The sequence below is a fragment of the Lissotriton vulgaris genome, chromosome 12, assembly GCF_964263255.1.
Source record: "Lissotriton vulgaris chromosome 12, aLisVul1.2, whole genome shotgun sequence".
Taxonomy (NCBI): Eukaryota; Metazoa; Chordata; class Amphibia; order Caudata; family Salamandridae; genus Lissotriton; species Lissotriton vulgaris.
This window is the reverse complement of record NC_141700.1, coordinates 412,803,657-412,829,701: the sequence shown is the minus strand read 5'-3', so window position 1 is coordinate 412,829,701 and position 26,045 is coordinate 412,803,657. Positions and strand designations below refer to the sequence as shown.

The window sequence follows — 26,045 nt, the reverse complement described above, 5'->3', positions numbered from 1 at the left end:
TCAATATTTACATTTTATAGATAAGTACCACTGCACCATCTTTCAAATTGGAGGGCACCATTATCTCACAGAAAAAATGTTAATCATTACTTTTTCACTGGGAGCGAAGTTGTGTCCTGATGTCTTACCACCTATGTAAAAGGGGCCTCAGCGTTCAAATCAGTAGGTTTTAATTGTAATGTGGGGATAGCAAACTATCCTATTGCACTAGTTGCTTGAAAAATAAAGGAACATTTGAAGATGATAGTAGTCTTGCACTCAATCATGGAGGTATGTCGCAAATCTTCAATTTAATATAAAAAATGTATGTAGGTAGGTCTTTTGTTAATTTAACAAATGCTTTACTTTTATGTTTGAAGATGCTTATTACATAGGATTGGATGAGTATTTTGAATATCTTTCATTTGGTTGCTGTATGTTTGGTGTTTCTCAGGTACATTTGAACTCAGAGATTCTAAATCCCACCTAACCGGTGCCATCAACATCATGCTGAAATGGAAATATACATACCTTCCGCCTAGCGGATCAACACCTAGCACAGATCCATTCGATTCAATGCCCAAGGAAGAACCACTGCCTGTTAGATTACCTACTGAGGATGAACTGCGGATTACAGCAAGGACACCTGCTTCAACTGCTTCAGTGAGTTATTTCACCTTTCAGAATCAATGTTAGAATTTATCTAGCAACACTGCCGTATTTATTTCTGTAAAGTGAGACTGGCTATAAAATATTCAAATATGACTACTTTCCAAATAGCTGGTATTTCCTGAGAAAGTACAGCATTTTGGATGAGTCTTGCAATCCGTTTTTGATGTTCATTACACAGACCTCTAGTTGCATATGTGTACAGGGTGGTTTGTTGTTAACTATCTTAAGAAATATAATGTATAAGTAAAACTCATAAAATCTGTGTGTAGAATCCCCGCCCCTGGAATTTGTTGAGGATATAAATATATATTGTACAGAGGTGTATTCACATCTCCCCCCAAAGTGAATCACATGTTTGCACCCTTAATAACTTCCCCCTCCTTCCCATCCCTCCTTTGACCATTTTCCACCCAATGTGCGGCAAATCGTCAATTCAAGCCTGGATTGTGCCACATTATTGCCGATTGGCCATACCATTCAATAGTTTTGGGGGCATGAAAGCTTTTAAATTTAAGATGGGTTTTCCTATAGCACACTTCCGCTGTGCAGATGTCAGGATCCTTAGGAGGACTCCTGTAAATAAACATATTCTGGCGAGTATAATTACTGTCAGGTCAGTGAGTAGACAAAGAAAATCGGAAACAATAACCGGAGACTGAGCTGGCAGTGCTGGAAATTCAAGATGTCTTTCAGCTCAGCTCTCCTTGCAGCGCACTAGTCTTTTAATTTCCAAACAGTGTTTGGAATGTGAGGCTCGCACTCCATACACTCCTTGTGGAGCTGAGTGGAAGCGGAGGCGAGACACTACCTCCAAGTAGTGTTTCAATACACAAAGTCTCCGTTTTATGCACAAGCATTGGCAATTACAAAAAAAAGAAATTAAATGGATACATAAAAATACTTTTTTTATACAAAATAAAAGGACTTTAGGAAAATAAATACTTACCTGTCAATTCTTTCCTATGTGTTGAGCCAAATAAGAAGAAAGAAGTTAACCAGCATTTTTAGAAGAACATCATTCAAGAAGGAAAATAATTATGCTTACCTGTCAGCTTTCCGCCTAATAATTCTTACGCAGCATTGCGGTCGTGCAAGTACATCTCCTGGAAGGAAAAGAAAATTAGAATCATTTTTGAGAAGAGAATATAAGTTGGTTATTTTATAGTTGTATTATTTATTCTGACAAGCAGGAACATCACAAATATATATATATATATATATATATATATATATATATATATATATATATATATATATATATATATATATATATATATATATAGTTTGAATTGTCTTATAGAAGAGGCGCAATAGCCAAGGACAGATATGGTATGTAGAAGCAATTTGAAAAGTGTTTAAATAGATAACGGGGAGTAGAGTAGCATGTACATGATTTTCTGTGTTTATATCTTTCAGTTCCAATTCTTTACAAGGAAAGGCTCACCTCAATGCCCAATTGCAAAACAGGAAAGGACCTTTAGAAGAAGGAACTACTTGTCCAGGCTGTTTCTTCTTTGTCCCCTTTCCCTTTCCCCCCTTTGAGCATCTCTGCAATTAGTAATTATTCTTTGAGGGCAGTTGGTGTTCTGCGAGGGGCTTTGGGAAAAATCATCATTCTGCTCCTCCGCAAGTCTGTAATTTCATCAACAGTGTTTCGTCATTCTGACAGCCAGATGTCTGAAAACGCAGGGTTAAAGTCCACCACATTAGCTAACCTTTTTCCAGGTATTTCGGAGATGTAAGGCAAAACGTTAGTCTCTAACACTGATTTACCAGTGCTGTATGTTTTGTAAATGGCTTCGATTTCCTCATAAAAAAGAAAGAAGCCATCACAATCAATGAGAATAGATAGTGTATATGTATAAACCTTGGGCTGCGAGACTTAGGGAGAATAGGGTAAAAAATGTAATCTTCAACACAACCTTGTAGCACCACATGTATGACACATCCATCTACTGTTACCAAGGATGGGGACTTTGTTTCATTCTATGCTTCTTTGCAGTTGTGCCTAACAGCCGAGCAAGGGAAAATAACAATCCACCTGTCTGCCTTGTAGCGAGGGTGAGTGTGTTTGTTTGACCTCACACTCCATCATACAGGCTGTGGGGGGTTCATTATACATGGGGGAGCTTCATGTACTCCTTACTACCCACTCTCCCAAAGAGTAACGGTGGTGTTTAAAAAAATAAAAAACACAAAAAGATTGGACCAGCTGTCAGGTGCCCAAGTAGTGCACTGAGCCCATTATTCAAGAGCTGTTAAGGTTAAATTCATCCACTTCTGCTTACCAGATCACCACCATCCACATTACCCAAGTGTGGTGGAATTTACTCTTGTCCCTTGCCCAAGGGTGTGTTGGGAAATTAAATAAAAAATGGGGGTCAATTGCCCTGCTCCTATGTAGCCCCACAGGATGTTGAGGGCCACGAGAACGCAAGTAGCTCAAAGGTTTTTTCAGCATTTCCTTTGTTTGCTGCTCCATGGGCAGTAGTATTTAGCAGGCCACAGAGGGGCAGGACAGCTCACAGCTGACCCTGGTCTGACTTCCCCAAAGTGTTCAGGTTGTTTATTTATTTTTATTTTATTTATTGAAGTTTTGTATAGCGCTGACTGGACCCGAGGGTATCAGAGCGTTTCACAGCAAATACAAATAAGCAACAAGGAAAGAGTGGACAGATAAACAAGAACAAGGCACGCAGGCCGGAGTAATGACAGCACAACATCGACTAGAGCGCCCTGCGGGAACGGAGATCAGGAGCAGTACAGCCTGCTCTGGGTTCAGAGAGACAGCGGTCAGTCACAGTCAGGCGTGGGGTTCTCATTACGAACCGGAGCGCTCAAGGAAGAGGGCTTTGAGTAGCGTCTTAAATTGCGGGAAGGAGGCGGTCATTCTGATATGGGGGGATGGAGTTCCAGATCCTGGGGACATTACCCGCAAAGGATTTGTTTGAGGTTTTGTGTTTCTTTGATTTCAGAGGGATGAGTAGGAGCGTGTTGGAGCTTCTGCGGTTCCTGGACTGACTGGCCCTTTTGAGTTTGGTGGCCAGATATTCTGGTTTGCCTGTGTGCACAACTGCAGACAGGACATCTGGGTGATAGCTAGCTACATTGGTCTGCTGTGGTCCACAAAACGCTACGTTGAGAGCAACGGAGGAGGGGGCAGTTCAGTGCAACCCCAATTAGTCCTTGGGTAAGATGAGGGGGTTAAGGAATTCCACCTGTCCATCAATGAGAGGAAGGGTATTCTATAGAGTTATGCCCTCCTGCCATTGGGAAAATGGATTGGAAAAATATGCCTTCATATTTTTTTGGTAAGATATGCTGGAACTGTACACACTATTGCCATAATTTGGCAAGGTTGGGTAGTAAAATAATATATACCATATGTGATTTTTACTGACAGTACTCCATATGATCACTTTTAAAGTAAAATATATGACTTGCATGTGGAAAAATGTGTAAAGGTTTAAATTATGTAAAATTATTTTTTTGTCCTCACAAGACCATTTGATGCTCTATTAATGCCAGTTGTGCACTATCTCAGTTTCGTCCAAATGTTCTAGGAGACACTCTCACAAGATCTAGCATTAGTTGGCTCTAATTATAGGACCACTATTCAAAGTAGAGAGCCCTAAGTCCTAATGAGGCTTCCTTTTCTGAGCCAATGTAAACAAGGGTGGTATACTTTACAGCCCTTTCCCAATCTGCAATATTGGCAAATTCTGATTGGTCCATTTTCTATCTATCTGATGTCTAGCCAACAGGATTAAGAAAGTATATTTTTTTCCATTTGATATATATTTTGCTGGGCCAAAAATAATCAGTGAGTCACTTACCTATAGGACCTCGACTAGAATCATGAAATGCTGGTGCTAACTCCGATCCAAAAAGGCTGCCTGGAAGAACAGTGTGGGCATATTTGAATATCATTAGAAGTGACTGAACCTCACTTTGGACAGGTGACTGCTCCAATTAATCGGAACTTGGCCAGCTTCTCTGGTGTCCAGTGAAGCCTGTACAGAGTGAATAAATGATTTCTACTGAGTGGTGGAGGCTTAAAAATCTTAAATACCAGTTGAATCGATTCTTGAAATAATCTTATATCTCCACTATCTGCAAGCAGCCAGCCAAATCCTCTTTGATGGCTGCATATCTTCCTCAGCAGTAGATAGCAAGGCCCCCTCCTTGGCCTTCACAGTTGGAAGCGTGATGGGCATTTCCAGTTTAAGCTATTCTCCTTACTCTTCCCTCGTTTCTACCAGGGGCTCACCCTGCTAGCTGTTCATGTTTGAACCTTGGCATCTGACTTTCTACATTGTGCAGAGTGGCGTCTTAAAACACATAGCTTGCTTTCTGGAATTAGATTACCCAAGGCTAATTACTCTGGAGTCCTAATAGGGATAATGAGTGTCACCCATGAGCCTCAGAGGGCCCTGAGAATGCTACATTGGCTGATATTGCTATATTATGGAATACAGTACTAAACTTCGGTTTCACAGTCATCTTGAGCAGATTTACTCTCCCTATTATAACAAGAGGGAAATAGGTACTCTGTGCCAAAAGTGGGTTTATTTGTCTGACCACTCTTTTCATGTTCGTGGAGGCCAGGGCATGCAAATCTCTTATGATCTAGATACCCAGATTTCTCATTTTACTTACTGTTAAGGATAAGAAAACTCTAAATGTCATGATGATCTCGCTCCTCAGGATCAGAATTGTTGACCTCCTGTTCCCACCATCTTGCTGCTGCACCTGGAGTGGCTCTGCTAGGGGAGAGTGTGTAGCAGACCGTCTCCTCCGTCGAACGCTGCCTCTAGCTAACTTCACCTCCTGCTTGTACCATCTTGCTGCTGCCCCTGGAGGGACTCAGCTGAGGGAGAGTGTGTGGCAGCCCCCTTCCACCTGCAAACGCCGAACGGGCCATCTCTGCACTCCGCACGGGACTCCATTGACCAGGAGCCCGTGCATGAGGACACCTATACGGAGCCACGCCCCCTCTGACACCGAAATACATCATTAAAACAGCAACCGGGTTCCGTAGCGCGGGACGAGCCGGACGAAGCCCGGACAAAGGGCGGGTCGTCTGTGGCCGTCTGGGGACGGCTGTGGACGGGACGGGCTACACCTCTAAGCATTTGATTCTCCCATCTTCTACATAGCTGGTAAGGAACCTGGCACTGACGTGGTAACTGTAAAGGAACTCGGTGTGTGGCCCTCTACTTCCCATTAGCTGCTTTACATCTCCTGTGGTTTTGAAATGGGCAAGCGCAAATCCATGGAGGGAGGTGGAGGGCCATCGAGGCTGCTAAATGACAAAAGCGGACTAAAAAGAAGAAACCTAAGGTATCACCGAAGCATGCTGGGTTAAATTGTATAATGGACAATATTGATACTATCATTGAGGACTGCCAGGACATTTTAAGCGGGGAAGTGGGGGCTACTCAAGTACATGAGCAAGATAAGCCTGTGGGAGATTCGCCTACCACTACGCAAGAGGCAATATGCCCAGTAACCACCATCCCAGAAATGTTCAGAATGGGCACAAAGCACAGGGTGGCCTCCCCGAACCAGCTTGGTCTGCAGAGTAATCGTAAGGGGGGTAAGGCAATTTTGTATGCGGGAGGAGTTAAGGAGAAGAGCTCAGTCATCTCTCATATTGAATCTGTTGTTGCCAATGACCCCATTGTTTGTGTTAATAGGTTTACAGTTTTGGCAGACGTGGAGCCACATACAGAAGACAAACCCATTGTTATTAGCGGGTCCCTTGGTTCGCAGCCCAAGGCGGCAAGCTCTGGCACTATTGCTGATCTGGTCAATCTAGTCGCTTTATTAAGAGACGAGATTGACGGTCTGAAAACATTGGTTATAAACTTAACTAATGCTCCAAATGTCAACCAATGTGACCCTCGTCAACAAAATGTACCCCCTGTAAATACTGCTGCTACATCTTCTACTGCTTACCCAATCCAATCTCAGGGCACTAGACAGGCAGCTGGGGGTAAGCCTGCAGTAAAATTCAAGGGGCCGGCACCTGCCCAAGCGGTTGGGGTCACATCGGCCTCAGGGTCTGCTGCTAATCTGAACTCAAAGACCATGAATTCATTAGGGAGTGACCCTAGCGGGGCCAATAAGCTTAGTGCCAGTATCCAGAAACCTCAGTTAGGTCCTATAGGGGGGAATGCCAGACCAGGGTTGCAACCCAGGAATGGATCAAGAACCCCATCTGAGTCTATTTCCCACACGATTGTCCTGCATAGGCACCACACCCAGGGTAGCTTCCCATCAAATATTATATACATGACAAATGTCCCAAGGCACCACACACGATCCAATGGAACAAGGGAGGGGGCAGATTCCCTGACAAATAAGGCCATACATTGGTTAAGACAAGTTAGAGGGTGTCGATCGATAATTAGGAAAGATATCACTAGAGCTAGGACGATGAGCCACCCAGAGTCCCCACAGGATGTCATCAAACTAACATTGGTTTTTGATACTCTAGCAGAGGATCTTTTCAAGATGGAGTATACATCTAGCCCCCCCCTGCCTACTCTAGCATCCAGCTGAGGAAAATGCCCCCATTGCCTTTCTCAATAACTCTTGCTTTGGACGCAGGGATGACGGGGAAATGGGCACCTAGGTCCAGACTTAATTCCATCGATTGACTGCCCCTGGGGGAGGTTCTCTTTCTCCCCTTCTGTTCAATCTTTACATTGCCCCACTTATTTTTTCTTTACAGCAGATGGAGGTCGCAATATATAACTATGCTGACGACCTCCAACTTGTTTTTGATCTGTCCTCCTCTCCGTCTTCTATCTCTAATTTCCAATCTACCATGACCCACATCCGTGACTGGATGAACCACAACCATCTAAAACTCAACCCAGATAAGACCGAGCTGGTGTTGACGGGTGGTTCATCCAGCCCCTGGTCTCCTCTGTTCTGGCCCCCTTCCCTTGGTTCCCCACCTGTCCCCTCTCCCTCAGTAAAAACTTTAGGTATCAAGCTCAATTCTCAACTTACTCTTCACTCCCAGGTTAGTTCTGTGGTGTCCTCTTCCTTTCTTTCACTGCGTACTATACGCAAGGTGTCCCGCTTTTTTTCCTTTCACGCCCTTAAACTGATCACCTTGGCGATGGTCATCTCCCGCCTGGACTACGGCAACGCCCTATATGCCAGTATACCTGCATATAGTCTTAGGCAGTTGCAACAGATCCAGAACCAGGCGTCCCGCCTGGTGTTCAAACTACCAAAATTCCACCATGTCACCCCCCTCCTTAAATCTTTACATTGGCTCCCCGTTCGTGAACGTGTCCAGTTCAAGCTGGCCTCTATCACCTTCCAAGCGAGACTGGGCACGGCACCGGCCTTCATCTCTTCCGAGATCACTCCCTATGTCCCCACTAGAGACCTCCGCTCATCCACCCAGGCCCTTCTTACGGTCCCGCGCTTTCGGAGGAAGAAATGGGGCGGTTCGAAATTTGCGACCCTTGCTCCACTCCTCTGGAATTCCCTGCCCCCTGAGCTTAGAACCATGACTCTTTACTCCCAGTTTAGAAAACAACTTAAGACTCTTTTGTTTTCTAAAGCCTTTAATTAATTGTTCCTCCCATAGTCTGTATTGCTCTATTTTACATTGGCCAGTTCACCCTGTTTCTGTAAGTTGCAGCGCCATGAAGCCGCTGGCGAACGTGCGCTTAATAAATAATTTTAAATTCAAATTCAAATTCAAATCCACTGCCCAAAAGGCACCCAAGGAGTAGTATCCCCTGAAAATGTGTAGTGGGGTTAAAGAAAGTGAACACTTGGGTCGGTAGGCTCCTCCCTTATGCCAGCGATTGATCTAGATAGCTTGGTGGGTGGGAGGGAACATGGAATATCCAATAAAGAGACAGTAGGAGATTCCGATTCCTTGAATATACCTGGCTCGGTGGAGCCCCCACTGACCGATCTTACATCAGGGTATAGACCCAATGTTATGGTGGGTAGCATATTGTCATGGAACATCGCGGGACTAGGCCCCAGATTGTATTCACCTGAATGGGTATCATTCATACGTGGGCATGATATCTGTATTTTCCAGGAGACATGGGCTTGCGAGCCCCTGTTTCTCCTGGGGTATCTTAATTTTTATATCCCCGCAGTGAAGGGCCCAAAGGGTAGACCCAAAGGTGGGTTGACGATTTGGGCTCGCCAGTCACTTTTTGATAAAATAGCAGAACTCCCCACAGGCAACAATGACATCCAGCACATAAGATTGTACACTACCAAGGGGGAACCATTGGATATCTACAATCTATATAGAAGGGGTTCAAACGGGGGGAAGTCTCCAGTTTTGGCAGTACTTGATCAGTTGATCGAAGACCAGCCAGGCAATAATAACATGCTAATTGCAGGGGACATGAATATGACTTTCGAGCCACTATCTATTGAAGACTGGCAACCGGGAGAGGAGGCAGACTTGGAGTGGGGGGTCCCTAAGCTGGGTTTAGACCCCGTGAGTAGATGGTCCGCTGAAGTTATCCAGATGAATGCCCTATGTAATGAAAGGGGGGTAAGAGCTCTGAATGGAAGGTTACCAAGTGACGAACAGGGGGCAATCACCTTTAATAATGGACGATGACAAAGCAGAATAGATTATGTTTTCTGTAATTTGGCGATCTGGCACTGTATGATTGACATGAGGGTGACCAGTAGGCAGGAGAGTGACCACAATCCTCTGTGTGTCATTCACAAGTTATGGGGTGGGGGTGAGGATGGCTCAAACACCATAAAAGTGGGGATAGCTGAGATCGTTCCAACGAACGATATGAGGAGAGGAAAATGGCCCAAATTAGTGGTGAACCAAGAGGCCTTGGACAGTATCAGCAAAGAACTGGCGACTACTACGGTCGCCATGGAAGGCATGCTGGAGATGGGAACTGAGGGAGGTATAGTAATGGAAGACATCACTAAACTCCATTGTGAATTCTTTAGCCTCATAAAAAGTCACTTCTATAAAACAGTACGTGTGCAGACCAGCAAGAAAACCCCTCCACGCCAAGCAGGGTAGTATAACGACCAGTGTAGGGCAGCAAGAAGTTCACTGGGGAAGGCTATTAAGAATAGCGACCCAGCTGCCGTGAGGGAGGCGAGGAGGGTGTATAAGGCTAGTGTTCTCCATGCTAAAAAGGATTGGGACGAGCAACATTGGTTAGACCTTAAGGCCGCTAGTTCGGCCAAAGATTCCAGATTATTCTGGAATATAGTTAAGTGGGGGAAAGGTGGTATCCCCGAATCGCCCTCAAACTATGTTTCGCAGAGTAGCTGGATGGATTATTTTGGGCCCCAATATAAGTGTCGGCGGGAGGACATCCTGGGTGAACCCGTGATAACTACTGCCTTTAAAACACCACCTTTTACCAAAAATGATGTAGCAATGGCCCTAGATTCAGTAGCGCGGGGTAAAGCCCCTGGGCCGGATGGGGTGCCCGCTGACGTCTTCCTTCACGATAAAACCTGTTGGGGGAAATGCATCCTGAACTTGGCGAATGCGATAGCTCTAGGGGCACCAGTGCCAAAATCATGGATGCGGACAGTAATAATACCCGTATTCAAAAAGGGGGAAAAAAACCACACCGGGGAACTACAGGCCCATTAGCCTTATAGATACGGTCCAGAAGGTCGTAGGTAAAACGACCCTAATAAAAATCATGAATTGGGTGGAAGAATTTAATATATTATCTCCCTATCAAGCGGGCTTCCGTAAATTGACCAGCACAATAGACCAGATTTTCCGGTTTACTTTGTTATATTGGAAAACAGTGCAGTTGGAGAAGGGTAGTCTGTACTCCGCTTTTATTGACTTGCGTGCAGCTTTTGACTTAGTACCCCGCTCCAACTTATGGAAAGTCTTAAGCGAAATGGGCATGCCGGTTGAGACCCTCTCCCTGGTCATGAGATTACATGAGGCTAATTACGCAAAGATCCAGTGGGGTAGGCATGGTCAGGTAACTGAGGAGTTCCCAGTGGAAAGAGGGGTACGCCAAGGCTGCGCCATGGCTCCAACGCTTTTTTCTTTATATATCAACGGTGTTGTGGAGCGTATGTTGTCCGCGTCTGTTGATGCTCCAATTCTGGAAGGTTCCAAAACACCAATACTACTTTTTGCAGATGATACACTGATATTATCTAAAACCCCTAGTGGCCTCCAGCGTGCCCTGAATATCTTAGAGGACTTTTGCAGGGATCGTGGGCTAGAAGTAAATGTGGCCAAAACAAAGCTCATGACTTTTAATCCTCACTCCAGCTTCAGAGGGAGCTTTTTCATGAACGGCCAAAAGGTGGAATTAGTATCAGACTTCGTTTATTTGGGAGTCCATATAAATAAGGGTGCTAAGTGGAGGAAGCATATGGAATTGGCGGCCCTCAAATTCCGCCAAAATACAGGTGTCATAAGTGCTGAGCATAAAAAAATCATTGACTAGACCAATCAAGCCAGCACTTCAAGTATATGAGGCCAAAGCAGTTAGTTCTGCATTATATGGCGCTGAGCTTTGGGGTTATGACAACCTTGCCCCACTAACACTCGCAGAAAACAAATTCCTCCGAAACCTGACTGCCGTGCCCAAAAGTACACCCATGAAGCCGCTGCGCTGCGAGTTGGGCAGGAAAGCTATATCCGATATGGCTAGATTGCGACCAATTGTATACTGGCGTCGCATCTGGGTTACTCCAGAACTTGCCCATTATGCAAGGGGCTTCCTGGATGTAATCAATCGCGACAAGTTCCACAGGATTGGATGGTTAGGGGACCTGCGTAGATCACTGGGGATTCTGTGTATGAATGAGCTTTGGGAAAAACCAGAGGAGGCCCAGTTCCCGGCTAAAGAAGTCATAAAAGCAAAGTACTGGGAAACAGTAAACCAAAGGATTTGGAATGATGCTGATGCTTCTACTCTTGAGGGTCAGTATCTTGAAGTGAAATTTTGCCCTTCCCTTGAGCCTTACTGGGACATTATAACTAAGCCCCAGGAAAGGAAGTTATACTTCCAGCTCAGGGCGGGGTCTTTGCCTATCAGATCGCTAACTGGAAGATGGGCAGAAGCCAATTCTTATATTTGTCCATCCTGTAAAGACTGCACAGAGACTTTTGGCCATCTATTGTTCGCATGTGCAGCCTATTGTCTTCCATGACGGGTCTGGTTGAGGGCTATGTGTAAACAGCTTGGCACAAGGGACAGTGCTGTGGCCCTCAGAATAATATGTACCAATTCCTCCTCTACCATTGCTGTTGCAAAAAAAAGAAAGAACTTTCCTGGTGTAACAATAGGATGCTCCCAGGAATGCAGCCCCTTCCCTGCCTTTTTGTTTAGCCATCATGAATTTGCTTACAAATTGATATTATACCTATTGATTTATGTGTTTTAAAATGGATTTTTAATGGAAGTCTTGAAGCTTTATTTTTTAACATTCCCATTATTGTAAATAGGTTTTAAAATAGTAGTACTAATGTCACGAATGTGCGATTTTACATGTGTTCCGCTTTTATGAGTTTTTTACCTCGAATAAAGCTTACTTGACTGACTGATGCTCAAAGGGGTCCACCTCCTGATGCCCCTATACTCTAATATATATATATATATATATATATATATATATATATATATATATATATATATATATATATATATATATATATATAGCATGGAGTAATCAAGCGAGGGATAGGGTTAGGGAGGGAACAGCAGTGGATAGGGGACACCTGTAACAACATAAGCAAAACATTAACAGGTTATGGAATCCTCGCTACTCTCATATATTTCTCGCTACAGGTTGATCCATACCATGAAAGACAGCGATATTCGGGGACCCCTTTCCTCTCTCTCTACGGCAAGATGCTTCTCTCACCTCAGATATTGTCTGGACCTGAAAACCAAAACATCCCATTAATCCTTCCAGTCACCATGACTAACCATCATAATGTATACATCAAATCACATACATACCCTCTTTCATTCACCCTTGACAGAAAACAGCAAAGCACTAAACCAACTCAAACTCCAAAGAGTTGTCGGTGCATGGAGGAACATAAGGCTGAATCAGAAGAACCAAATTGCAATACTAGGAAAAATAACTGTTCCTTTAGAAGTGTGGCAAAAAGATGGAATCAAAAATGTCACCAGGGAAAACAATCCGGAATTGGATAGTAACGTAGTTCAGAAATCCGTATAGGAAAGTATCATGAAAAAACAAGAGAACCAAAGTCTCGGACTTCATGCAATCCAGACACAAAGAGTTCAATGACCTTACCAGGCCTCCCGGAATCCCAGTAACTCCCAGCTTTCAGAGGGGGGAGCGGAATCTCACGAGGAACTATCCCACGAGACAAAAGGGATCAGGGATGGGCAGCGTGTAAGGAAAACTGTAATTAAACTCGCAGCCGCGAGCTGGCAGTTTCCAGAAAAATTATGATTCACGCTCAGCCGAGCGGAATCATTTGATGACGGCAGGAGCTTCCTGAGCAAAAAGGTGCCGCCTAGGTCTTCCTCCGCAGTAATCGGCACCAGTGCGTTCAATGCTCAGCCGAGCAGAATGCCACTCGCGGGTTCTTCGCGTTTCTAAATGGATGCTAATCCAGGGTACGTCTTCCGCCGCAGGCGAAAGAAAGGATTCGGAACTAATGTGTTCAATGCTCGGCCGAGCGGAACGCAACTCACAGGTTCTTCGCGTCAACAAATTGGACGCCAATCCAGGGAACGAGCAACCTGGACCGCGGGGAAAAGTTGTCCGCTCCCACAGGTACTCGAAGCAAACTAGAATCACGTACGTCGCACCCCGCGAGTCATGTGACTATATACTAACAGTTTCCCCAGAAGGCCTTCTGGGAGATGTAGTCTGGTCTGGGCCAATGTCAGCACGTAGGCCCAATCTGTCAGATCCTGACACTAAACTCCAAATCATCAGATTGGGTTTGTTTATATTCATCATTTGGCCGGAGATATTACCATATTCCTCAACTCAGTTACACATGGGACGACCTGGGCTTGGTCAGGCATATATATGTAGCTAAATCATCAGCAAAGAGGTCTATCTTAGTTTCAAAGCCTAAGTATTGATAAGAATGTGCACCTACATCAAGCTTTAATTTTGGCCCTGAAGGCGTTGTGTATAGTTCAATGAGAGATGGTGATGGCATACAGTCCTGCCTCATGGGTATGTGATCATCTGCTACCAAATGTCCTTTTATACAACTATTAGCATGCAAGGCCTCACCCCAAACATTTTAGAGTGGCTCCAAGGAAATCCTAGTTCACGCCTGTCGGAGCACAGCACCTAAAGTAAATACTGCCAGTGGGCACGATTGAATTACGTCAGTATCTGTGTTGCTTATTATTCCATGTTATCTTCATGAATAATTGCTTGAAGCTTGCTTAATCACTAAGGCGAATGCTAGAGAAACATTTATAAGCACATTTGAGAAGTGATATTGGCTGGTCATATTTTACAGGGTTCTTATAAGGTTTTGGAATTGGAGAAAAGGGTGCCTTTAACCAGGGGCTCTGGGGTCTTACCCTGTAGGAATTGCTTTGAAAACTTGGTTATTAAGTAAATTACCTGGTTTATCAGTAGTTTACACTCCTCTTATGGCTTTCCTGTGGTCGTGCATACTTTCAGTTTCCCAATGCTTTGCCAGACATCCACTTCACTCATAAGTCTTTCTAGAGATAATCACGATTTGTCAAGTTGCAAGATATTCAGACTATCTAACCACTTCTCTAGTGTGTTCTTGTGTGAGCGGAAATGTTCTTGATAGATCTATTAGAAATAGTGATGAAATATGTTATGATCTGGTCACTGTCAGGCTTTGTATTTCTTAAAGGATCTCCTATCATCTGGTTGGAACTTTACCTTGCTCTGGTTTCGCTATACAGGCTAACAATGTGCTTGATGATACTCCATACTCGAAGTATTTCCGTATACTAAGCACCCACGCCCAGCAGTTGAGTCTGTCAGATTTTCAGTAGTTTTTTCCCTCCCTGGGTGCTTTCGGGTGTCCCTACATTATACTCACTCAAACTCTTCTGCTTTCTTGTTCCTTCTGGAGGTTCTCTTCTAGCGGCTGCTCTTTTGTAAATTTGATGATCACCCTAAATATTTCTGTTTAAATAGTCTTTTTAAATAGGCTTTGTATGCATCTCTAAATAGCTGTTTTGAAGCAGAGCCAGTATTATTGTCAACGACATTCTCTGTGTCTAAATGTATTAGCTCTATTGTAGATTTGTTTCAAAGTATTTTTTAAACCAAAGTCCACCGTTTCTGTTTCTGTGGGGGTCCCTATTCTTAAAAACACATGTTGGATTTCCTCGATGTAGGAGCTGACAATGTATATACTATACCAAAGTATTTATAGTGTGCACAGAAACCAGGGAGTCCCCAGAGGTATAGCAGAGGCTAAATTAGGTAAAGGACATTCGAGTTGAACCACCAGCGGCACTGGGGCGGGCGGGTGCGGAGTGCAGGTACTGCTGACGAGCAGACCACTTGGGTATGAGAGCAAAGCTACTGGTGTTAAGGTCAGCCCTGCAGGGGCCAACGACCAGCACAGGAGCTGCACAACCAGTGGCAGGATGAAAGTCAGATGCCGGGGACCCTGTGCTTTCAATTGGAGACCGTAGGTTTCAAAATGATGCTGCAGGCTTGGGCAGGGAGGCTTCCTGAAGGCGACCACCGGCTGGAGAGATAAGTTGGGATCTTGCAGGATGCCTGGACACACCATCGTTGGGCCACCCAATGCCGTGGGGCATCGAGTGCAGGGGTGTCTTTTGGCGTCGGGTTTTCTTACCAGCTCCGGTTGCGGTCGGGGGGCCCTTCTGGTTAAGGCTGCAGGTGTCGTCTTGAGGCTTGAGGGAGGTTAGGGATCATTAGATCCCAGATCAGGATCGCTGGCGAGTCCTCCTTGGGGTGTTGGCCACTCAATGTCGGGCAGTGGGCATTGGGTGCAGAGTGGTTCTGAATTGCGGAGAAATCTGGAGGTGATTTTTGGGTTGAGCAAATCCGGTGCTTATGGGAAACCGATTCTGTGGGAAGGTTGCAGGGCAGCTCCTGCGGCCTCTGGGTTTTTTTGGCTGCTGGACTAGCCGAAGTTCTTGCTGTAGGCAGGTCGTAGATAGGACAGGCCATTAGTCCTGAGACCAAGGCAGTTGGTGTTTTTCTCCTTTCTGGATCAGCACAGCGCTTCAGTCCTTCTTCTTTCTTCCTGGAATCTGAGAAGACAAGGTTCAGGGTCACCTCAAATACTAAATTCAGGGGCGTTATATGGGTGTGCAGGTCGGGACCAAAGGTCCCTTCCTTGGGGTGGGTACACCCCCTATTATACCACCCTCCAGTGGAAGGGGGCATGAGCCTCTTCGTATTTGGCTGAGTCCCCTCACCTTCAAGATGGAGAGGACTAAGATGTGTTCTTCACCTCACCTCCCCTACCTGAAGGGTGGGATTTGCAAAGGTGGGCACACCTTTCTTCCTAGCTTGGTTTTCCTACCAATTCTACTGCCCAAAGTGGGGGCCAGAACCGGTGGGAGCCAGTTGCTAGGGGCAGCAAATGCAGGGACAGCTTCCAGAGGCGGCAGGCCTTTGAAGCTTCCCCTTTCGTGGGCCCCACCTCTGCCGAGGATGGGATTTGTTTCTGGACCCAGAGAGAGAAGGCTCTCTATGCTGGGGTCCAGAAACCAGTCTGGTGGTAGCAGCAAATGGCGGGCAGCCATTCAGGAACCACACCAAGGCTGGTCGTTTTCAGGGGGCATCTCTAAGAAGTCCTCTGAGTGCATTTTACATTAAATCCCACACTGGCATCTGTGGGGGTTTAATGTGCTGGGAAGTTTTCTACCACACTTCCCAGTTTTTAATAAAGCCATTATGGAACTGTGGAGTTCGTAATGACCAACTCCCAGACCATATACTCTTTATGGCTTTACTACACTTACAATGTCTAAGATTGGACTTAGACACTGTAGGGGTACATGGCTCATGCCTATGTACCCTCACCTTAGGAGTAGTGCACCCTGCTAGAGGGGTGACTGCCTAAGTCTTGGCCAGTGTGTTGCAGGCATGGCACACATGGAGTGTGCCATGTCGACTCTTCAATTTGTTCTGCACTGAAGGGGGGTAGAGAGAGAGAGCGATCGACCGACCTCTAAGGGTGGCACAATAGGTGCTGCAGTTGCGGTTAATCCTGCAAAAAGGGGCACTTTCCTACTCACAAAATCTGTCCCTAATTTGCTGACTATTGAATAGTAGTCGAAAATAGAGAATCGCCTGTACTTCTTGGCATGTACATCACACAAATTATGTTTGTATATTAAGAAATGAAAAGGTGCATATTCCATTTTAGTTCGTTCTAGGATTTATTAAAGATAACATTAACATTCCTTAATGTCATCCTTGATATATTGCTGAAAATTCTTTGAAGTATACTTGGGTCATCCACTTTATGACCATAGTACAAAGCAATAGTATATTGGTGTTCCTTCTTACTTAAAGTTATAACCCATAAACACATCTGGTCTGCTACAGAGTTGGTTATGTCCTGTCCTCCAGGGTAGAACTTTAGTGAAAAACGAATCTCTTGTAACATAACTTCAAGATTTTGGTTTTTGAACTATTGAAAGACTCCTAACCATTTCGATTCTACCCTTGAGCTGTTGTCATTCCATGAAAGTAGTTTTAATTATCTCATACAGCAGTTTCACATGGAATTGGCCACATTACGTGGATTCATACTATCATATAGACTTTTAAAAGAATTTTTCCCTAACTTGCACCTACACCGTAATAACCATGCAAACCTCCAACCCCCTCCTTCTCCTGGCACTCTCAGTGACCATATGGGCTTGCCCTTTTCCTTTGGGCACATCCTGTTCCTTTTGCTTACTGAGAGCTATAGTTTCAAGCGCTCTTTTTAATCTGCCCCTTCCTTCCATCTGCCTCAAATAATACTTCTTGTTGCGTCAGGTAGTTATGGGCAAAGAGGCAAATGTTATCTGTACAGTTGTTTCTAGACTATCAAGCTCATCTATTCTCTTCCCCCAGTTTAAAAGTCGATCCTCTATTGTTCTTCAGATTTTAAAACCTATTAGAAAGTTAAAGATTTGGATCGAAAGAGCCTTAGATAGAATGTTATCCTATACGAAGTACTGTTGAATGTTTACTAGGATTTTTCGGGGTTTCTTGCTATTCTGGTTTAGCTTGAATGTGTTGCTGTGTACCTTTTGTATTTCATGTTCCAGGTCAGTTGGACTGTCCTCGCTTAAACATGTTACTTTAATAGTTTACCAACAAGTGCCTTACTGTTTTCGCCTTCCATGTTTACGGACAAATTTGTTATACAAGGGTTGTTTAGTGCTGCCTTTCCATTATTTCCAGTCGTTCCTATAAGAATTTGTCACTGTCCTGGTGTTTAGATTTGTCCTGGGTGTTTTTGGGTATACTCAAGCCTTCCTATGGTGCTTAAAGCCTAGGGTTTAGAAGGAAAAGATGTCTAGTTTTTTTTTATTTTTTGTTAAATTTATTTTAACTTGTTTCTAAAATTCTAACTGTTGCGTATAATTTTGGACTTGTGTTTTAAATTAACTGAATAGAGTGGCAAATTGTTATTATTGTAACCTGCTGCTTGAAACGTGGTCATGGATTCTACCACTATTACAGCCCCTCCCAGATTCCTACAGAATGCGGGTCTTCCAGTTATGGCATGGGAAGATTGGCTAGAGTCATTTGGGGAGTACTCGGAGGCTGTAGGTGGGGATGTATTTGTGGCTAAGCAGAGGCTAGCATTATTAAAGCACAATTTAGGTATTGAGGGGAGGAATGTGTTAAAGACATTGCCTACGCCATTGAACCGTGATGGTAAGGGAGAGGACATGTCAGATTCTGATGAAGTGCAAGATTATGAATATCTGGACGCCATGAGAGCTCTGGAAGAAAATTTTGGCAAGAAAGTAAGCATAGTTGTCAAAAGACATCAATTTTCCTCTCCGTCTCAGTTACCAGGAGAAACCATTAAACAATATGTTGCAGTTCTCAGAAGTTTGGCTGCAACATGCAAGTTCAGAGATTTGCATGAGAAAAGTATAAGAGATCAATTCATTAGTAGGGCCAACAATGTAAACATCCATGAGAAATTATTAGAGGTAAAAGGCCCCTCTTAAGACAACACCATATATATAGCACCTCGAATGGAGATTACCTCTAGATATGTAAGAGAACTAACCCAATTCTTGCCAACTAAAAAACAAGAATTATGTCAACAATGTAAATATTTTGCATACATTTAAAAGGAGATTGTGGCCGAGAGTGTTCTCCAAAACACTGGTAACAAAGGAAAAACGTTCATGCTATAGGTTTGGGAGGTCAAGAAATACAGCGGAATCTGACACGTATCCTGCCACAAAAGCCAAATGTTTCAAGAGCAAGAAGATTGACACTTTTACAGAGTGTGCAAGTCAGAAGGGCAAAATTGTGGCAGATAGGAAGTCAGTGCTTTGAGTGATCTACATAATAAGCATCAAGATGAGGAAGATGGTGTACACAAAGTTGAGGTGTTGGTTGTATGTGGTGTAGGTATGGTGGCTGAGTTAAGAGGCATACTGCCCCCCGAAGTGCACGTTGAAGATTAACAATTATGATATCTCTTTGTGGGTTGATTCATAATCGCCATACACTATAATTGACGTGGCAACATGTGACAAATTGGGATGTTTTAACCTATTTCCTCCTGATATAGAACCTGAGGGTTATTGTGGGGTGAAATTGCAGTTGGTGGGATATTTTGAAGGCATGATCAAAATCAAGAATAGGTCGGCTAATGGGAAGATGTATGTAGTGGAGACAGGTAAGACATTACTGGGATGGTAGGAACAAAAAGCCCTGGGTATGATACTCAGTCCCAATTATCCTGATCATGTTCAGCTCAGGGAGAAAGCTGACAGGTTGAAATGGAGTACCAAGTATCCTAGGTTGTTTGCCGAACCATTGTGATGCTTGTAAAAATGTGAACACTGCTTAATAGTTTTTTTAAGAACTTTATTTTTCATTTTGCATATGAAAAGAACAAAAAAACATGCATCATTCTTAAGTCAGGCTGTTGCCGAAAGGTACATAAGTGACTAATGTTCCGTTAGTGTTGCGAGAACAACTGCAGGCAGAACTTGACCGACTATACAGGGCCAATAGAATCATCTGAATGTCTCAGCCTGATTATGTTGACATGCAAGTCTAACGGAAGATTGCACATGTGCGTAGATTTGAGGGACCTCAATGAATGTATATTGATTGATCGTCATTCCCCACCGCAAATAAATTAAATGATAATCAGTATAATAGACGGCGAGTTCTTTTCATCCTTCGTTCTGGCTAATGATTATCACCAGGTGCGACTACATCCTGAGTCAAAACATCTGTTTAATCCCCACGACAACAATATAATTGTGGTAGATGCAAGTGCTTATGGTCTTGTGGCTGTTTGGATGCAACGCAAAAATGACCAGGAAAGGACAGATGCACACACATCGTAGACGCTAAAAGGAGCTGAGAGCAAATACTCAGTGATAGAAAGAGAAGCATTGGCATGCTGGTGGGGCGTACAATACTTTAAGACCTATGTATGGGGAACCACTTTTGAGTTACGCACAGACCACAAACCTTAAGGCAATTTATTTCCTACGAAGGGTGCTGGAAGGGCGGCAGCCCGGATCGCCAAATGGTTGTATCACTTTCAGGAATGCAATTTTTTGTTAAAACATGTTCTAGGGACAAAGAATGTGAATTTGGATTGTTTGTCATGATGTGCTTTAACTGTGGAAAAAGGAAACAAAGAGGATGATGACAGTGAGGAGAGGGTGTCAGGTTTAGGGTCTTTCTTACCAGTCGTGAGGTGTTGGGATGGTTTACGGCTTTGGTTCTTGTTAGTCCTGGTTTGTCCGAGATCAGGGCGACCCCTTCCGGTAGCCACAGTGCTGCCGACAACGAAAGCCTAAGCAGCCAGTGCCCTCCAGAAGGAGTACCAAGAGGAGAACCCCCGGAGGGACCTCTGACGATGATGAGACTCCAGGAATGAAGAGGAAGACAAGGAGCCAGAAAACACTGGCAGACCAGTAGCCAAAAAGGAACTACAAGAAAGCTGGAAGTCAAACTGGAGCAGAAGTCGCAAGGTAACAAGGAACGCCAACGGAAGGAAGGGATTACCAAAATAAGAGTCAAGGAGCCAACAGGAGCGAGGACACACTAGCAGGAACAAGGAGTGTTGCAACGCAAGGAAGGAAAGGTTTTGATCCCTTATATACTGAAAAACAGGTAGTGGCATACAGGAACAGAAAGTGACAAAACAGGAAGGAGAGGTGTCGACATCTTGGATAGGGAAAGGCGTGAAGTGCATTACAGAAAGATCACCATGTTAGGAAGGTAAGTAACCCTCCCCTATTGCCTTCTGGGAGCAAGGTGAAGAGTAGAGCAACAATATGACCCCTAAGGAAGGGGGATCACCAGACGCCCACACCAGGGGAGTGTAATGTCCCAAGGTGCCTCGGGACAGCGTGCCCGAAAACTAACAGGCGTTGTGGGTGCTTTCCGCGATGCCGTTCAAATGGCCACAGCGGGCCGCAATGCTGTACCATGGCACCCTCGAAGAGGAGAGTGGGAAGCCACGGTTGCACCGCGGCCGGCACAGAGAAAACGGGTAGCGTTGCGAGTCGGCCCATGGCGTAACAATGGGTTTTGGCTAATACTGGAGAATCTTGTAAGAGTGCCACTTCAGAAGAAGAGTGGAAGCAAGCATTAGACATGGATGAAATGTGGAAGCAACTAATTCCATGTTTGTCTCGTTGTTGGAAAATGTCCCTCTCTGAAGGGTCACCCCAAATGTTTTGCCTTCTTCCTCCTCTCGAAGCTTAAATTCTTTTTATTGGCTTTCGGACTCCGACCACTTTACCGCTGCTGACCAGTACTAAAGTGCATGTTCTCTCTCCTCTTAACATGGTATAATTGGTTTACACCTGTTTGGAATATTTTTTTTTTTTGTATTTTTTTTTGGTGTAAGGCATTTATTAGCACAGAAAAAAGATAAGAGTTACACTGCGTCACGCCAACAACCCGGAGGCAGGCCGCTATCAAAATCGAACATCGCACAGAGATTATTGAATTGTCAGTAGTAACATAAACCGTCAGATGGCATGACAATAAAAAAGGCACATTCTAAACATATAAATCACATAGCAGCAGTGAAACAGTAGCACAGTAAGTGGCCTTACTTTTAGTCAGCACAGTAGACAACCAGGCGGATCTGTAGGTGGTATTGCTGCCACGGAATCTTGTAGAGAGCAACAGGCCACGGTCTGCTGCACCGGCAGCTTGAAGAAGCATGTCTACGGCCACTGTTTTCACCCATCCCACCCCAACCAGAAACAAAACAGAAAGAGCAACAAACATTGGTGCATGTCTGTAACGTCAAGCGCATATCATTACACGCATACAGAGGGTCATGTGCGCCCGTGCCAGGCAACCATATAGCAGTATCAATCAGTGGTAGAGCCAGGAGTCAGCCGCCTAGAGGGGGGGGGAGAGAGGGGGGGGGGGGGGAATGAAGGAACTAAGCGAAACAACAACGTCCGCTATCGCAGATGGGATGGAAAGGTGCATGCAGGGCAATATCAGAACGCCTTGGAGGTGGGAGCCAGGGGGTGCAGTAACTCTCTAGAGCAAGCATACTCAGCCCGAACCCAGCAGACCAATCTCAACATTGACACAGTCACAAGGTCCTACCCCATGTCATCCTAGACTACCACAGCAGGTGACATTCCAGATGCATCCGAGCCACCGCGCTCTCTAGTCCATTGTAGGAAGGGTTCCCATATGTCATTAGGTCTAGAGGCAGTAGGCATCGTTTCCCAATAATGCGAGAGCTGCGCATGGCCATACGTCACATCCTTAATCCACGCTGTAAATGTTGGCAGAGCCTTCCGACCCCAGTGCAAGGACACCTGTTGCTTAGCATAAAGGAGCAGCAGCGCGTGCAATTTCCTGTCGCAGGGTTCCGTGTCTTTGACGTAGCCCAGCAAGCCCAGCAGCGGAGAAGGTGCATCAGTCCTGTGCAAGATTTGGTTAATGGCCGTAAATATGTCTGACCAGTACTCTCATAATCTGGGGCAGCTCCATGCCACATGGAGGAAGGATGCATCCTCTCCGCCGCATTTCCAACAGGGGGCATCCGCGCGAAAGCCCATACGGTGCAGCAGTAGTGGCGTACGATAATAGCGATGAAGAAATTTAAAACGAATCAGCCTGAGACGGTAATTTGGAGACAACGCCGTCAATTGCTTACAGCAGTACTCCCACACCTCAGCCGTCAGAGGGTCCATCAGCTCAGCAGTCGAAGCCTGCCTGGCCGTCGGGACCGTCGCCGGGGCCTGCTCCTGCATACAGTTATAGAGTCTCGACACCAGTTTTTTGGGTGATGGTCTCGAAAGTAGATTCTGGAGGGCTTCAAGTGTCGGTGGAGCCTCCGGGAAGTGTGACCACATTTTCTTGCACGATTCCCTAAGAGAGTGGTATAGGAGTGCATCAGTAAAGGACTCATGCTGGCCATCCTCACAGGTGCCCAGTTCATCGAATGTACCGTCAGGGTATATATCCGCGAAAATGTGTAACCGCTTCCCACGAAGTGTGAGGGAGTCACCCCTGGCACATAAGCAGGGTAACATCGGGTTGCTCTGTAGGGGGATAGCCGGTGCGTAGAGTAAGGGAAGCCCTGCTCTGTCACGCAATTCCCGCCAGGACCAACGGATCATTTCCACGGTGTCCACGTCTCTCGAGGGGCGTGAGACTTTTCCATAAAGCGCCACACGTAGCGGCGAAGGGGCTACAGCTGCTAGCTCTACAGCCACATGCGGTTGGTAGGGGGTTGGGAAGACCCAAAAGTGCAAGAATTGTGCCTGAGCGCATAAGGAGTATAACTTCAAATCTGGTGCGCCAAGGCCACCCTGTCGCAGTGGAAGCGTGAGCAGGTTCCAGGAAGTTCTCGCCTGACCCCCTGCCCATACCAAATTCAGGAGCAGGGATCTGACACGCGCGTGGAAGTGTGCCGTCATTGGCAGCCGGATGTTGACAAACAGGTACAAAAATTTTGGGAGAACCACCATTTTGGCCAGAGCTATCCGCGCCACCAGGGAGAGGGGGAGCTTGTTCCAAACTTCTACCTTTCGCTCCAGCCAGTCCACCGCCCTGCCAAAGTTAAGAGACCACAATTCCTGTACATCTCTACTGACCCAGATACCCAGGTACTTAACAGCATCAGTTTCCCAACGCAGTGGATAGTCGGGTGGCGGCCGACCAGTCCCGTCAGTCAGAGGGAATGCCACAGATTTCGACCAGTTAATGGAAATTCCCGCTAGGCCCTCAAAGCGTACGAATTCTCGAAGGAGTGGGTTCATATTGTCTACGGGGTTAGTGACATAAAGGGTGACATCATCCGCGTATAGGGAGATCAACAGGCTACGGGAACTGAATCCAATCCCCCTCGCCGTGTGGTGTTGTCGAATCCTGGCCGCCAGCGGCTCCATTGCTATGGCGAAAAGAAGAGGAGACTGTGGACATCCCTGCCTGGTTCCTCTAGTGATGGTAAAGGGTGTCGATACAAGGCCATTTACACTTACCCTGGCTCTGGGAGAGTCATACAGCAGTCTTATGAGGGTGATGAAGTTACGACTGAACCCCATTCTACTCAGGATTCTGAACAAGTAGGGCCATTCCAGGGAGTCGAACGCCTTAGTGGCGTCTAAGAACACTACAGCTGCTTGAACCGAGCGGTGTAGATAGTGTAGGATAGAGAAAATGGTCCTGAGGTTGTGTGAAGTGGCTCGGCCAGGGATAAACCCAGATTGGTCAGGGAGCGCTATGATGGGTAACATTGGCTGCAGTTTGTCTGCAATAACCTTTGCATACATTTTTGCATCGACATTAATGAGAGAGAGGGGACGATAGGAGTCTAGGAACAACTCATCTTTATCAGGTTTCAGCAGCGTAATTATCAAGGCCTCGCGCATGGAATCTGGGAGGGAATTCAGCTCAAGGGCTTCCACAAACACGGAGTGCAGCTTCGGTGCCAACTCCTCCGCATATGTTTTGTAGAAGGTCGTTGTTAAGCCATCAGGGCCCGGGGCTTTGTTGGCTGGCATGCTTTTAATTACTTGAACTATGTCCTGCACAGTCACCGGGAGGTCCATGTACTGCCTATGATTATCATTAAACCAGACTAGGGCAATGGAGTCCAGGAAGCTTTCCAGGGATGCAGGGACAGTGGGTTGTCTGGAGGTGTATAGGGACGCGTAGAAGTCAGTGAAGGCGTGCAAAACGGATTCTTGCCCCACGACCAGGGAACCCTCACTATTATGTATGGTGTGTATGTAGTGTGACTGCGTGCGAGGAGCTATCAATCTGGCCAGGGTCCTACTGGGCCTATCCCCTTCCCCATATCTGCGGGCTTCAGCCTGCCTCCCAGGAACTTAACCTCGCGCTGCGCCTCCTCATTAAATGTCAGTATCTTGGATTTTAAGCTGCCCGCCAGTTCCAAGGTCGGCTCCCTGCAAAAGGCCAGATCCAAGTCCACCAATTCCCGCTCTAACTGGGCCAGCGTCTGGCGTATAGTGCGCAGCACCCCCGCCTGCCTCGCTATGCATTGTCCCCTGATTACCGCCTTGAAGGCGTCCCACACAATGGCCTCTAAAGAAACAGAGCCTTCGTTTTCAGCAAAATACTTAACAATGTCAGTGCGGATCTCCTCAACGAACACCAGATCGGTTAGTGCATGAGGGGGCAGGCGCCACGTGAATGCTCTGGGGACAGTGTCAGGGATGCGCAACTCCAACATGCAGGGGGCGTGATCCGAAAGCGATCTAGCCTGGATGTCCACATTCACCACCCATGTCGCCACTTCAGGCGATACCAGCCAGAAATCCAAGCGGGACCATGAAGATTGATGGCATGTATAGCAAGTCCCCACTCTGTCCCCGGGATGTCTAACCCTCCACACATCAGACAGCAAACCCTCTTCCATGATATCCAGAACAGCTTGTCGCGCTTTAACATGCGTTGGCCTGCTCCCCCCTCTCCGGTCCATGTCATCGTTCAACACAACATTGAAATCCCCCCCAAGAACAATTGAGCAACAGTCTAGTAGTTCTATTCGTGCCCAGACGCTCCGGAAGAAGTCCGGGTCATCAACATTCGGACCATAGATAGCAGCCAGAACAATCGGTCTACCCTGTAGAGAACCATGCACAATAACATAACGTCCCTCCTTGTCTAGTACACAAGAATATTCCCGCCAATCCACCCCTCTACGAACAAGTATAGCCACCCCTCTCGCATAG

General features: G+C 45.7%; 1 protein-coding gene across 4 annotated transcripts in view; it reads left to right on the top strand.

Annotated features, from left to right (window-relative positions):
• The window catches only part of RPGRIP1L (RPGRIP1 like), a 1,159,147-nt gene that overhangs the window by 735,474 nt on the left and 397,628 nt on the right, over positions 1–26,045 (top strand). For all 4 annotated transcript variants that reach the window (XM_086945185.1, XM_086945184.1, XM_086945187.1 and 1 more), the window contains exon 18: positions 434–642. In XM_086945185.1, coding sequence (XP_086801311.1) covers positions 434–642 — 209 coding nt within the window. The remainder of the gene's footprint in view (positions 1–433; positions 643–26,045) is intronic.